This window comes from Vitis riparia, chromosome 18 (assembly GCF_004353265.1).
Source record: "Vitis riparia cultivar Riparia Gloire de Montpellier isolate 1030 chromosome 18, EGFV_Vit.rip_1.0, whole genome shotgun sequence".
Taxonomy (NCBI): Eukaryota; Viridiplantae; Streptophyta; class Magnoliopsida; order Vitales; family Vitaceae; genus Vitis; species Vitis riparia.
In genome coordinates, this window is record NC_048448.1 from 5826331 (window position 1) to 5840254 (window position 13924).

At 36.5% G+C, this 13924-nt stretch overlaps 1 protein-coding gene across 4 annotated transcripts in view; it reads right to left on the reverse strand.

Annotated features, from left to right (window-relative positions):
- LOC117906716 (mechanosensitive ion channel protein 2, chloroplastic-like) overlaps positions 1-13251 on the reverse strand; it is a 37976-nt gene extending 24725 nt beyond the window's left edge. For 2 of the 4 annotated variants that reach the window (XR_004649879.1, XM_034819877.1), the window contains exons 1-4: positions 12802-13251; positions 11654-11877; positions 11506-11565; positions 2446-2597 (exon numbers count right to left, since the gene is read on the reverse strand). Coding sequence is in view for 3 of the 4 variants with exons in the window: in XM_034819877.1 (XP_034675768.1) it covers positions 2446-2597; positions 11506-11565; positions 11654-11731 (290 nt within the window). In the remaining variant the exon portion in view is untranslated. The other 2 variants (XM_034819878.1, XM_034819879.1) reach the window with 2 other exon arrangements.
- Positions 13252-13924: the final 673 nt, after the last annotated feature.

Genomic DNA, 13924 nt, shown 5'->3' on the forward strand with positions numbered 1-13924 from the left:
GAGAGAAGAGTGTAGTAGGATGCAAGTGGATGTTCACAGTCAAGTACAAGGTGGATGGTTCTCTTGAGAGGTACAAAGTCAAGCTTGTTGCCAAAGGTTATACTACATATGGAGTAGATTACCAAGAAACTTTCACACCAGTAGCTAAGATGAACACTCTGAGAGTTTTACTTTCTTTGGCTACCTAATTTGACTGAGACTTACAACAGTTTGATGTGAAAAATGTGTTCCTATATGGAGAGTTCAAAAAAGAAATTTATATGGATCTTCCATTTGGCTTTAATATGCACTTGAAAGGAAAAAGGCATGCAAATTGAAAAAAGCCTTATGTGGACTAAAACAATCTCCACAGGCTTGGTTTGGAAGATTTGCTAAAGTCATAATAACTGTTGGCTACAAACAACCTTATTTATTAAACACTCGGCCTTAAAGGGAGTAACCGCCCTACTGGTTTATGTGAATGATAAAATAGTGGCTAGAAATGATCTTAAAGAAAGAGAAGCATTAAAAAGGTGTTTAACAAAAGAGTTTGAAATAAACGAGCTTGAAAAACTAAAGTATTTCTTGGGAATTGAAGTGGCTCACTTAAAAAGGGGAATTTTTGTCTCCCAACAAAAATATGTTTTTGACTTGTTACAAGAGATAGGAAAAATAGGATGTAAACCAATTGAAACACCTATTTATTCAAATCATAAGCTTAGAGAAGCAAGTGGGGATGCAGTTGCAAACAACTTAGAGAAGCAAGTGAGGATGCAGTTGCGGACAAGGGTATGCATCAGAGATTGGTTGACAGGCTAATCTACCTATCACATACACAACCAAACATAGCCTATACAATCAGCCTAGTGAGTCAATTTATGCATAACCTGAAGAAGTTCATCTACAAGCTGCATACAAAATCCTACACTACCTGAAAGCAAGTCCAAGGAAAAGAATTTTGTTTAAGAAAAGCAACAACCTATCATTGGAGACCTATATTGATGTAGATTAAGTAGGATCAATTGTTAAACAGAAATCTACAACAGGATATTGCACATTTCTTGGAAGGAACTTGGTAACTTGGAGAAGTAAGAAACAAAAAGTTGTTGCAAAATCTAGTGCAGAAGCGAATTTTCGTACAATGGGCCAAGGAATTTGTGAGTTGCTTTGGCTCAAAATTATCTTGGAGGACTTGAAGATTAAATGGGAGACATCAATGAGATATTATTGTGACAATAATCCGATCATCAACATTGCACATAACCCAGTACAACATAACAGAACCAAGCATGTAGAAATACAAAACATTTTATTAAGAAGAAATTAGACAGAGCTTAATCTACACACCATATGTGTCCATTGGATGTCAATTAGCCAATGTCTTAACGAAAGTATTAACCAGTACCTGATTTCAAGAAATCATTATCAAGTTGGGAATGGATAATATCCATTCATCAGCTTGAGGGAAAGTTTGGAAGATACAATTGTAACATATACAACTGTGTATATCTATGTACAATTGTGTGCATACACAACTGTGTGAATTTGTGTATATAATCTCTTATTTGTAGGGATCTTTAATATTTCTTTTTTTATTCTTTCTTTCTTACTATTGTATATATTTCAAAGGTTGTATACATTTAACATATGAATGAGAAATGCAATTTTTCTCCACTGTTAGTTTTGTGGCTCAGGATAGTATTATTTGCTATATTACAAAGACTGCAGGCCTCTTGTACTATATTATTTATATGAATGAAGTGCTACAAAAGACCTGGCTATCTAGACCTATATGCACCTGATGACAAGAAAGTGTGAGAAATATAACTTAAACACTTTCAGGAGAATTAACCGATTGAGTAGATGAAAAAGATGAACCTCAAACAATTTTTCTTTTAATGCTCAACCATAGTACCAACAAAAAAATTAACAATCACAAGTGGACATTGATAAATGTATGTGATGTAAAGTTAAATTTTTTTTATACGAAACGACAAAGAGATATATAGTTAATTGATTGATGCTGCATAACTACAACAGCAAAAGATTTTATTATCCAATCCAAGGTACTAACTCTCACAAACATATGAACTCTAAGCTACAGAAGTACAAGTTCATATTTATTTATTTATTGATTTATATTTTTTATAGACAACAAAAGCATGTATTAAGATATGCCAAAAACAGAGGGTGCACCCTATGTATACAGGCAATGTACACAAAACATCCCAAAACAAGCACAAAAAATATACAAGATTAGCCTACAAAAACAAGGCAAGCTAACCACAAGAAAGAGCATCTAAGAAATCCAAAATAGAGAGGCCAATGAATCAATACAAGTTTATATTTATATGCAGGTAAACTGTATATATTCAGCAATAGAAATAGAAATATGGACTTCATTAGTGTTTTACATGGTTGACTAAAAGAAACTCCAAAATTACAAAAAGTAAAAAACAGATGTACCTTGTCAAAACCAAGGCAGCAGATTTTAAAACCGAAATCTCATTTCCTCCACCTAGAAACGATCGGCACAGGAAAACATTACATCTAGAAGATACAGGAGTTATTGACCCACCCATACTATTTGAAAGATGAAGACTCCGAGCATCCTGTCTCTGAAGAGATGATCATGTAATCAGCAGAATTTCTCTAGGCTTCACACTTTAAAGAACATTAAATTTGTTAAACTTCTATTTCTTGCATACACATGCACCAAATCATACATATGTGCATGAAAAAACTGTGCCAAAAAAAAAAGGGATCAATTGTTATCTTCAGCAAGCATTTATAGTCCTAAAGGGTAACTTCCATAAAAGATAATTAAATCATTAAATTATACTGATGGGCCACTAGGACATCAGTTCACTAATTGATTGTTGAAGAGGGTTGCATACCCCTAACCAAATTCAAAGTCAATAGTCAACACCTCATACCATGAGTTATCCATCAATTCCCAAATTGCAGGTTGAACCCTTCATAGGGCATATAGCCCCATAACCAAATTCATAGCCAATAGCCAAAGATCCACTTACCATGATTGGACTGAGAGGAAGATGGGAGGTGACTGTTGCTACTTCGGCATCGAATCAGAATCTTTGAGATATCAATTGGGATGGTCAAAGGTACGATGGTTGGAAAGGTTGTGGAGAGGGGCTGGTGCCTTTCCTCTTAGATCATACTTGGTGAGAAGGATCTTTATCTGTTGCTGAAAGGAGCGGAGGTCTGTGATGCAGGCAGTGATAGATCTCCTTTCAAGATGTTTCATGTCAAGGGAGGTAGAGTTTACAAGCTGGATCTGCATAGCAACAAGGTAGGAAGATTTCTGCTGTGTTCTGTTAGGCCTGTGGAGGAGAAGAAGTTCTCTTTGGTGTTCCTAGAAGGTAGAGGACTTCTTGGTGGGTGGAAAGTTTTGGCCAACAAGCTCAGGACCTTCAATGGTCATCGATAGGATAATTAAGTGAATAAGTCGAGTGGGATGATTTTTCTTGATTTTTCCCAATATTTCAGGATTTTCGGTTGATATTTCAGGATATTTTTGGGTTTTTTTTTTAAATACCCCATTTTCAGTGGTCAACATGCAGTCAAAGCAATGCTCAACACAATCAAAGCCCAAAAATGTGATAAAACAATGTACGGGACTCAAACCCCTATCCTCCTTCATGAAAAAAAAAGGGCAATAACCACTTAGTCCAACATACTATTCATGACATAAATGATAAAACTTATATATATTAAAATTTCATCTCATATTTAATGAAAATGAGAATTTTGAAGATTATATTTTTAATACATTCATATCAAACACAAAATATTAAAATAAACTTTAACAAATAATTTAATTTTATTTAGATTGGTCAAGATGGATTGTGCTCTCTGAGGAGTATTTGTGACATGGTGACCATTTCATATAATGGATTGGGAAGCTCTAGGAGAGGCCCGGTATTGTGGCAAACCGATGTATTGCTTTAATTTGGGTTGTGTAGCAGGAAAGAAATGTTAGCATTTTTTAGGACAAGGCAAGGACTATAAAGGTTCTTTGGGATACAATTCATTTCCTTGCTTATTTTTAGGCCTCTTGCACCCCTTAATGTGGTTCAATTTGATTGGTTAGCAATGTGTAGTTCCAAGGGCGTGGGCTAGTAAGAAGAGGTTATTTTTTTGTATTTACCATATGGTTTATGATATTCCTTTTGTTTAGCTCTTGTTTGTGGGAAGATTCTTCATCCTTCTATTGTACTTTTTAATTCCTAATTCAATATATTACATTGTTGTTTCTCCTCAAAATAAATAAATAATTTAATTTTAACTATCTTATATTCAAATTCGATTTAACTGAGTATTAAAAATGTAAAAACCATTATCATAATTTTTTTTAATGAGTTTTTCTTTATATCTTTTGTATATTAATTAAATATAAAAGACATACATTTAAAAATAAAATTATAAACATTTTAAAAATCATACATACATCGTCATTTATTTTGTATCTTTGAATACATTTTAATTAAATAAATTTGTATCGAATGTGTTTTCAAGTTCTATATATTATTAATGAATGTCACAAATATCCTTATATATCCATAAAATCCAACTAACAACATATCCGTAAAAACTAATATTTTCATCCTTCAACGAAAGTATCAGGAGATATTGATGTTTCCAATGTGAGGATAGAAATAGACAAGGCAGTATGGATTAAGCTTGGTATGAAGGAGATTAACAAAAATTTGCAGCCCCTTAAGTGTTGTTTTGTGGGTAGATGGGGTAATTTTGTAGAAAAGGTGTTAGGCGTCGTTTCCTTGGAGTCTTGGGTTGTCTTCAACTAGCGCTTGAAAGGTATCCTCCATTTGGCCTTGCTAGGAGGTTCCAAAAAGGTGCTTCAAAAGGGGACTCTTGTTTTTAAGGGCAAACCTCTAAATCTATAGATTGGTGGGTTCCTATAGCTTACTACTATAGAAGTGGTGTTTGTTCTCTTGAATTGTGGGTGAGAATTGTGGGTCTTTCCCTGCATCTACGGGGTAAGGCTTTATTTAAAAATTTGGGGATGCCTACAAGGGTTTTTTAGTTCTGGGTAAGGACATAATTGGTTGTCGCAATTTGTAGTGGGCTAGAATCCTAGTTAAATATGATAAGAGGAAGGTGCCAAGCTCGTTGCACTTGGTAGTGGGGCGTTCTTGTTTTGCCATCCAGCCTTGGTGGGAGCTACCGCCACAGATGACCTTGGTAAAGCCTAAGGCATGGAGCTTAGAGCCTAAGACGTGGAGCAAAGAGCCTAAGAACACAAATGGGGAAAAAGAGCCTTCACACGCTCGCAAAGGAGTAGGGCTTGATGTAGTGCCCATTGAGAAGCAAGTTGGCCATGTGTTGTTTTTGGGGTAAAAAGGAACGTGACAAAGTAGAGGTGTCCTAAGGCTTTTCTTTGCTTATTGTGCAGAAGAAGTTTGGTGGATCCAACAAGGCTCTAAGCTATTCTCCTTTGATGTTGCCCAAAGTTTTAGGTAGGTGTTTTGAGGTGGTTTTGGGACCCTTGCCTTTTTCTAGTAATTGGATTAGCGTTAGCCCATCTCATTTGGATTTTCCTTCTAGCTTCTTTAGAAATGGCCAATCATAGGCAATTAGACCCTTCTAAGTCTCAAGCCCCCTTTCTAAAGTCTTCTGGTGTGGGTCAAGCCTCAGATAAATTAGGTAAGCCTAATACCCTTCTCATTTTTAAAAGGAGGCAAACTCGTTTAGAGCCTTATTCCTTTTCTTCCTCTAAGGAAAGGGGGTTTGATGGGTCTATGCCATCTAACCAATGTTTATCATCACTCCCACAACCTCTTCAAGAGCAAAAGTCAAGCACTACTATCCGAAGCCACAAGATTTAAAGGTACATCCCACCTTTATGTTTCTTTTTTTAGGGGCACAATCTCTTTTTCATCTTCATCTCTCTCGATGGTTAACCAATATGACCAGCAAGTGGTCAATAAATTGACCCCTTGGAGCCAAGAGGGGATTCTACCAAAATTCTTGTGAGCTTTGTTAAAGAGCCCTTGAGAATGATGATCCAAGAAGGGTGTTTGGCAGATTTATCAAAAAAATTTACGAAAGATTTACAGTGGTGAGACTGTGAGTTGAGAAAGGGGGAGGTGGGTTTGGCAGATGAGAGATCTAGTAGTGGTTGGGATAGTGAGAGCTTTTAACTAAAAGATGCATCAACAAGCTAACTTTGTTCAACAAATTTGAGGAAATGCCTCTTGAGGGCTTTGAATTGGAGATTTTGGCCCTTTTGAGAAAAAATGAAGGCTATAAAAAAAGGGTAAGAGGTCTAAATAAGGGGTTGTTAAGAAGCCAGCCTCAGTTTCTTGTTTTGAGATGGAGAATCGTAAATTAGAATGCTTAGCTAATAACAGAAGTTCTCGTGGGCCTAAGAGGAGGTGTAGAAAGAGCAATTAGTAATTAGTGTTTGTTGACTGATGAAGTTAAGGATTCTTTCTTGGAATGTTAGAGGTGCCAATAACAAGGAGAAACAAAAAATTATTCAGTTATTGATCAGATCACAAATTGTGGATTCAATGTCCTCTAAGAACCTTTACAAAACGTTAAGGCATCTAGTCTAGAGCTTAGGAGTGGGTAGATGCTTAGAATGGGATTGGGCTCTATAAAGAGAATGTGGAAGGATCCTTGGTGTTTAGGAGGGGATTTTAATATGATTATATTTCCAAGGGAAATGAGGAATTGCTCAAGGTTATCCTTTGCTATGAGGCGTTTTTCTGAGATCATAGAAGACTTGAACTTCAGGGAGCTTCAATTGAGTAAGGGCTAATTCACATGGTGTGGTGGCTAAGGATTGATTTCAACTTCGAGGCTTGATCATTTTTTAGTTTTAGAAGAGTGGCAACATCGTTTTTCAAACCTAAATCAAAGTGCCATACCAAAACCTACTTCCAATCATTCTCTTATTATTTTTGATGGAGATAGGTTGAGTAAAGCGAAGACTCCTTCTAGATTTGAAGATATGTGGCTTAAAATGGAAGGGTTTAAAGATCTCATTAAGAGGTGGTGGTCAGGGTATTCCCTAAGTGGTTCCTGTAGCCACATTTTGGTAGAGAAATTAAAGGCTCTAAAGTAAGACCTAAAGTTGTGGAACAAAGACGTTTTCGGGAATGTCTGTTCTAAAAAGCAATGGTTTCAAAACTGAACCGGTCATTAAATCGAAAAGTTACCGGTTCATAGTTCACTGGTCGAACCACACTTAAATCAGTAACGTCATAAATATATATTTTACATATTATTAAAATTAAAAATAATAAAATATGGAAATGATTCAAATTTCAATTACAATAAATAAATCAACAAAAATTTCAATAAATTGAAATTTCAATATGCAATAAATAAATGAGAGTAATAGATTTTATCATTTTAATCATAAAATGTTAAACATAAATATTAAATATTAAACATAAAATGTAAAATATTAAATATTAAAGTAAAAAAAATAAAAACTTAAACTGTTCAAACTTAGGAAAAATCTACAATGCCTCATCAGTAGCACTATAAATGTAAAAACTAAACAGTTACAGTCACAGCCACCAAAAGGTCCTCGTCTGTGGCGACAAGGGAGTCTGACGGAACCAACACCGACGGCGACTGGTTGAGGAACTGGTAGTGGCAGCTTGAGTTGTGGGAAAGGGCAGTGGGGCAATAGCTGGGGGTGAGGGGGAAGAAAAGGTTTGCAACAGCTGGTGGGGGTCCTCATCGGCGACCGCAAGCGGGTTCAAGGAAACTAGCACTAGAAGCGACTAGCTGGGGAGCTGGCAGTGGTAGCCTGGGCTATGGGGAGGGGCGGCGAGTAGGGTTTGCAGTAGTTGGGGGGTGGAAGGAAGAAAAAGGAAGATTTTATAATTATTAAAACGGTGTCATTTCGATGCCAAAAGCATCAAAACAACGTCGTTTTGATGGGAGGGGAAAAAAATAAAAATGAGTTAAACCATTCAGTTCAAACGGAACCGGCCGATTCGCCAGTCCAACCACCGGTTCACCCAGTTCGATGCCGATCCAACCGCCGGTTCACCCGGTTCGATGCCGGTCCAACCCTTGGACGGCTTAACCCACTAGACCAAACCAAAACCGTGACCGGCCAGTTCAGTCCCATCTAGTCCGGTTTTTAAAACCATGCTAAAAAGCTAAAAGCCTTAAACCAAATTGGTTTTTTGGGATTCTGAGAAGAGAAAAGCAGTTCTTCTTGTTGATGAGATCAAGGCTAAAAAGAAAGCATTAGAAGAGTTTAGCACATAGGCTTCAATAGAAGAAACTATATGGGGGTAGAAATCAAGAGAAATCTAGTTAAGAAATGGGGACAAAAACACTAAGTGCTTCCACAAAATGGCCAATGTGCATTGCACAAAAAGTAATTGTAAAGGGTGTTTGGATGACTAAGGAGGTTGAGTTAAAAAATGGGGTGTAAGGCCTTTCATAATCTTCTTTCCATATCAAAAAAATAGAGGCCTAGCAATAGTGGTATGAATCTCAAAGCTTTAGAGAATGATGAGGCAGAAGCATGGAAACGCCTTTTTTGGAGGAAAAGACACCCTATTTAATTTATCTAAGGAAAAGGCCTCGAAACCAAATGGTTTCGCAATGGCTTTTTGGCAGGCTTGTTAGAATATCATCAATGATGATGCAATGGTTTTCAAAGAGTACTTTAATTATGTTACTTTCTAGAGATTTCTAAATACAACTTTTTTGGTCCTAATTCCAAAAAAAACTAATGCAGAAGAATTGAAAGACTTCAAATCCATCAACTCGGTTAAGGATTTGTACAAGCTCTCAACTAAAGTTCTGGCTAATAGATTAAAAAACGTGATGGGAAAAGTAGTTTTAAATTATCAATATGCTTATGTGAAAGGCAAACAAATTTTGAATGAAGTACTTATTACTAACAAAGCCATTGATTCAAGGCTAAAGTGCTCTATGAGTGGGGTCTTGTGCAAGATAAATACTGGGAAGGCTTAGAACCATGTAAATTGGAATTTCCTAATCTCGATTTTGCATAAAATGGACTTTGGCAAAAGGTAGATTAGATGGATTTCATGGTGCATAACCATAGCAAAATTTTCAATTCTAGTTTTCAAAGCTCCATAGGTTTGAGGCAAAGGAGATCCTCTCTCTCTCCCTACTTATTCATTTTGGCCATGAAGGCCCTCAATAAGATCTTGAGTAGGGCTAGAGAAGGGAGTTTTATTTCAAGTTTTAAGGTGGGTTAGAGGATGGAGGAAAGAAATAGACGTGTCTCGTCTTTTGATGGTTGATGACATCCTAGCCTTTTGTGACACAAATCAAGAGCTTAAGTTGGGCTTCTATGTGGTTTGAAGTGATATCTAGCCTCAAAATAAATATGGAGAAACAAGAGCTAATTCCAATTGAAAATATTGTAGATGTAGAAGGATTGGCTTCTATGTTACGTTATAGGGTGGGAAAACTTGCTACTACCCACTTGGGTCAAACCTTATAAGCTCCCATAAATCAGCATTAGTTTGGGATGCAATGGAGGAAAGATTTCAAAAGAACTAATTTTATGGAAGAGGCAATACCTCTCAAAAGGGAGGAAGGGGACTCTAATTAAAAGTACGTCGTCAAGTCTCCCTATCTACTTCTTGTCTTTGTTCACCATGCTAAAAAGGATAAGCTTAAGACTAAAAAAGATCTAGAGGGACTCTCTTTGGGATGGGGCTGGTGAGAAAAGGCCTCATTTGGTAAATTAAGTCATTGCTTGTTCAAACAAAAAAACATGGGGCCTTGGGATTTGAAATCTCTCCACTTTAAATAAGGCTTTGCTTGGTAAATGGATTTGGAGGTTCATAACTAAAAGCCATTCATTAAGGAAGAAACAAGTCATAGCCCATTTTGGCGTTTTAATACAATTTGCACTTACATATCAGAAAAAAAAAAAAAAAAAAAGGCACAGAAGGCAAATTTGGGGAAAATGAAGGAGAATGCGTACAAGGGATGTGCGAGATGGTTATGGGGTGAAGGTGTGGAAGGAAATTAGAAAGGGTTGTTATGAATTGAAAAACAGGTCTCACTTTGATGTCAAGAATGGCAGAAATGTGAGATTTTGGAAAGACAATTGGTATTGGTATACGAATCTGAAAGAAACTTTTCGCTTCATTGTCGAGAATAGCAGAAATGTGAGATTCTGAAAAAACAGTTAGTGTAGATATATGACTCTGAAAGAAGCTTTTCTGATGTTATTTTCTTTAGTTGTTGCCAAAAACGCATGGGTGGCAAAGGTATGGGAGGAAGAAGGGGAGGGAGATTGGTAAAGTCCCCGTTTTTTCAAGATAACTCAATAATTGGGAGCTTAAGGGAGCAAAATGGTTTTTAAGGAGCTTACATTCTATCCAAATTAGAAGCAATGCGGAGGATAGGATGTGTTAGAAGGAAATCAAGAGTGGCACTTTTCAACTAAATCTCCTTATGCATCCTTGGTTGGGGAAGAAGAAGGCCTCTTTCCGATAAAGATAGGTTGGAATCCTTGGGTACCTACAAAAGAAGGTTTCTTTGCTTGGGAAGCTATTTGGGGAAATATTCTAACAATTAACCAACTTAAAAGGGGAGGATGGATGATGCCAAAAGATGCTACTTGTGTAAATGGAAGAAGAATCAGTTAATCATTTAATTATTCACTATGCTAAAGCAAGTTTCTTATGGAAACTAGTTTTCTCTCAATTTGGTGTGACACGAGTGATGCGCTCCACCAGTAGAGATAACCTTTTAAGTTGCACAGTTCTTTTGTGGGAAAGAAGTAGAAGAAAGCTTGGAAGGTCGCCCTCTTATGTTTGTTTTGAACTCTCTAAAAGTAGACAAATAGGAGGTCATTTACTAAGCAGTCAAATGAAGCGATTAAATATTCTTTTATGGCCAATTTCTTGAAATGGATTAAGCTGTACATAGACTATCAATCAATGTCCATGATAGGTTTTGTAGATTGGTTGTGCTTGAAGTGGAAAGAGGGAGGCCGTTTTTTGATCTCTCTTTCATTGTTCTACCTTTTGGTGCATATCGTATACACTGTGTGTACTTTGTTGTACTCTTTTCAAGGCACTATTAATATACTCTTTTATTGCCTATAAAAAGAACACATACCATGAGTCATCCAACTCCCAAGATGCTATTCAATAAAATAGCAGAAATCTCCAAGAACCAACTTTGGCTCTGGAAAGTTTGCATCAAGATTGAATTGTAAGGAAAAAAGTGTCCTCACATAAGTCAAACTTGTACACAATTGGTGCAAATGCCACCAAACTGCTATACTTTGTCGAACTCACTAATCTCCAGAAAATAACAATAGACTGGAAACCTGAACCTGACAAAACATCTGGATGTAGAATACACACACACACACACACACACACACACACACATATATATATATATATAAAGTGCTGAATGCATGATGATAAACAATTTCGAGAACAATATTTGGAATAGTATAAAATTTATACATATACCAGCAGTTCTAGATACAAAGAGAAAACATACCAAAGCATGAGATGAGGAAGTGATTCTGAGCAGATGCAATTGGCATTTTGCCATCATAATCTGGAGAAGAGCAAAAAATAAAAATAACATCCAGGCCCAAAAAAAACAGCTGAACAAGAATAATAATTAAAGGATACAAATAGTGTACCTTAGGCTGGTTACTGCACCCATGCCAATTCTGAATTCCCAATTCATGGGACAAGTGCATAGAACCAGCAAGGGCCATGCTCGAGAAAAAGCCAAGATACCTCTATGGGCACAATATCATAATGCACTTCAACACTGTCTATCTTGGACAACACCGATAATTTACTGTTGAAAGGGCAAAGCAATCCCACAGGTCCCAAACTACTGCACTATTAAGGCACCTGGCTGCATGAACTAAAATTCAGTAAACAGAAAGAAAGAAATGTACCCAGCAACTACAAACCAACCTCATGAACTCTTTAAAACAACAATTGCTATATAAGTATTATGCAGTGAAGTAGTTCAATAGGACAGTATCAAACCGAAGAAACCTTCACACTAGTTAACAAAATGTTTGGCACTATTAAAATAGAAACAAAGACACTGAAGAACCAAGACACATCTAACTGCAGAGCCTGAAAAATCATAAGCATAGATTGTACAACTTTTGTCTCACAATCACATCTTCCTCCATACCAAATATTTTGTTATGTAATCAACTATGTTCCAAGTTCTTGCCAGGAAAAAAGCCAGCTGACGTTAACAAAGCCACAACTGGATAATCTACCTTTTTCACGAGATCGAACTACAAGATTAGGCCCGATATGGATAGTATACACAGATTATGCACACCCTGTCATATATGAAAATGATCCTCCAAAAACCCAAAACATAAGTGGCTCAAACTACAAGTTTTTTGGGATTCACGACCGAACTTTTCATACATAAATTTCTTACACTAAAACTCCAGACAATTAGCATTTTAAGATGAAAATTGAAATCCCTAACTTCTCATGTTAAAACTGTCGACAATTCCAAATAAGGGCAAACTTAGATGTTTCCCACCATTAGGTTCCAAGAAACGGAAAAAATCCAGTGAAAAACAGCGGAATTATCGCACAAGACCAAGCCTCTTCTAGGGAGGCGAAAAATACAAAGTTCCAATTATCCTTTTTCTTTACCTTTTCTTTTTCCAACCAGTTTCTCAGAAACTAGACGGCGCCGACGGCAAAATTTATGGGCATCACTCAAACTCAAAAACCCTAGATTGCAAAATGCATATAAAGTAATCTCGTATGAATCATTAATTGCGAAAATATTCAATGCTACCTTTCTTGGAACCGAAACAGAAAATGGTTTTCAGTTTTCAGCTGGAGCCACACAAAGCCTAGTCTCCCCACCCCGAGATTGGAAAAAAATAAAATAAAATGGCACTAAATGGATTGACACTTTTCCCTTGATTTGCTTAAAGCCAAAGATACAATCAGGCTATGTAACTGCCTCCTGGAAATAAATTATCATTCTTGCCCCCGTTAACTTGTTTTCTGGCTCCGCCGCTTGCTGAAGCTGCAGAAAAAGCTGAGAAAACGGTTGATGATATAACATGCGCCGGGAGTTCTGTTTCCGGTGGTCAAATAATATTCCGGATATTCGATAGTTTTGCTGTGCTTACGTGGCGACTCCGACGTTCTATCTTGCTTTTTCTGGCGGGTTAAATGTTCGGGATGTAACTGTGCTTACGTGCGACTCCGGCGGTTCTATCTAGTTTTTTACTTTTTTTTCTGGCTATTGAATTTGAGCATGCTAATTTGGGCCAAAATGGACTTCTTCGTAGACTTAATATTAAAAATGGGCTTCTTCCGAAACTAATGTTCAAAATTGCCCCCATCAATCCACATAAGCATAAAACTCAGTTTTTTATACTATTTTTGTTTACTTTCCCAACTTCTCATCCCATGCTCTATTCTCTGTATAATTTTTTTCTTCAAAACCCTACCCCTACCAGTTGGCCATTATGAGAGAGACATTGTTGGAGCTACAAAGCATCAAGATTGAGGTTGGTCACAATCTTCTTTTTAACTTGTTTTATGTAAAGTTTTTGGCACTTTCCCATTTTTTTTCCCATCTCGGAATCTCGGTTTTCAAAAATTATTTTTTTTTCCCATTGCTTTTGGTTTTCTCTTTTGTTTACATCCTTCACAACTATTTTAGCATAAATGATTTGTTGTCATCCAAAGATTGAAGCCCTTTTAAGATGCAAACGTTTGTTGAAGTTTCTAGGAAAAATGAAAATTTTTGGGAAAAATGAAAATTTATAGGGAAAATGAAATTTTATGGGGAAAAATGACAGATTCGTGATTCTAATATTTGGCATTTATTATAGTCTATTTTTTATCCCTTTTATATTGGGACTTTGGGATAATGGATTTTATATCCTTCTTTAAAGTTGTTT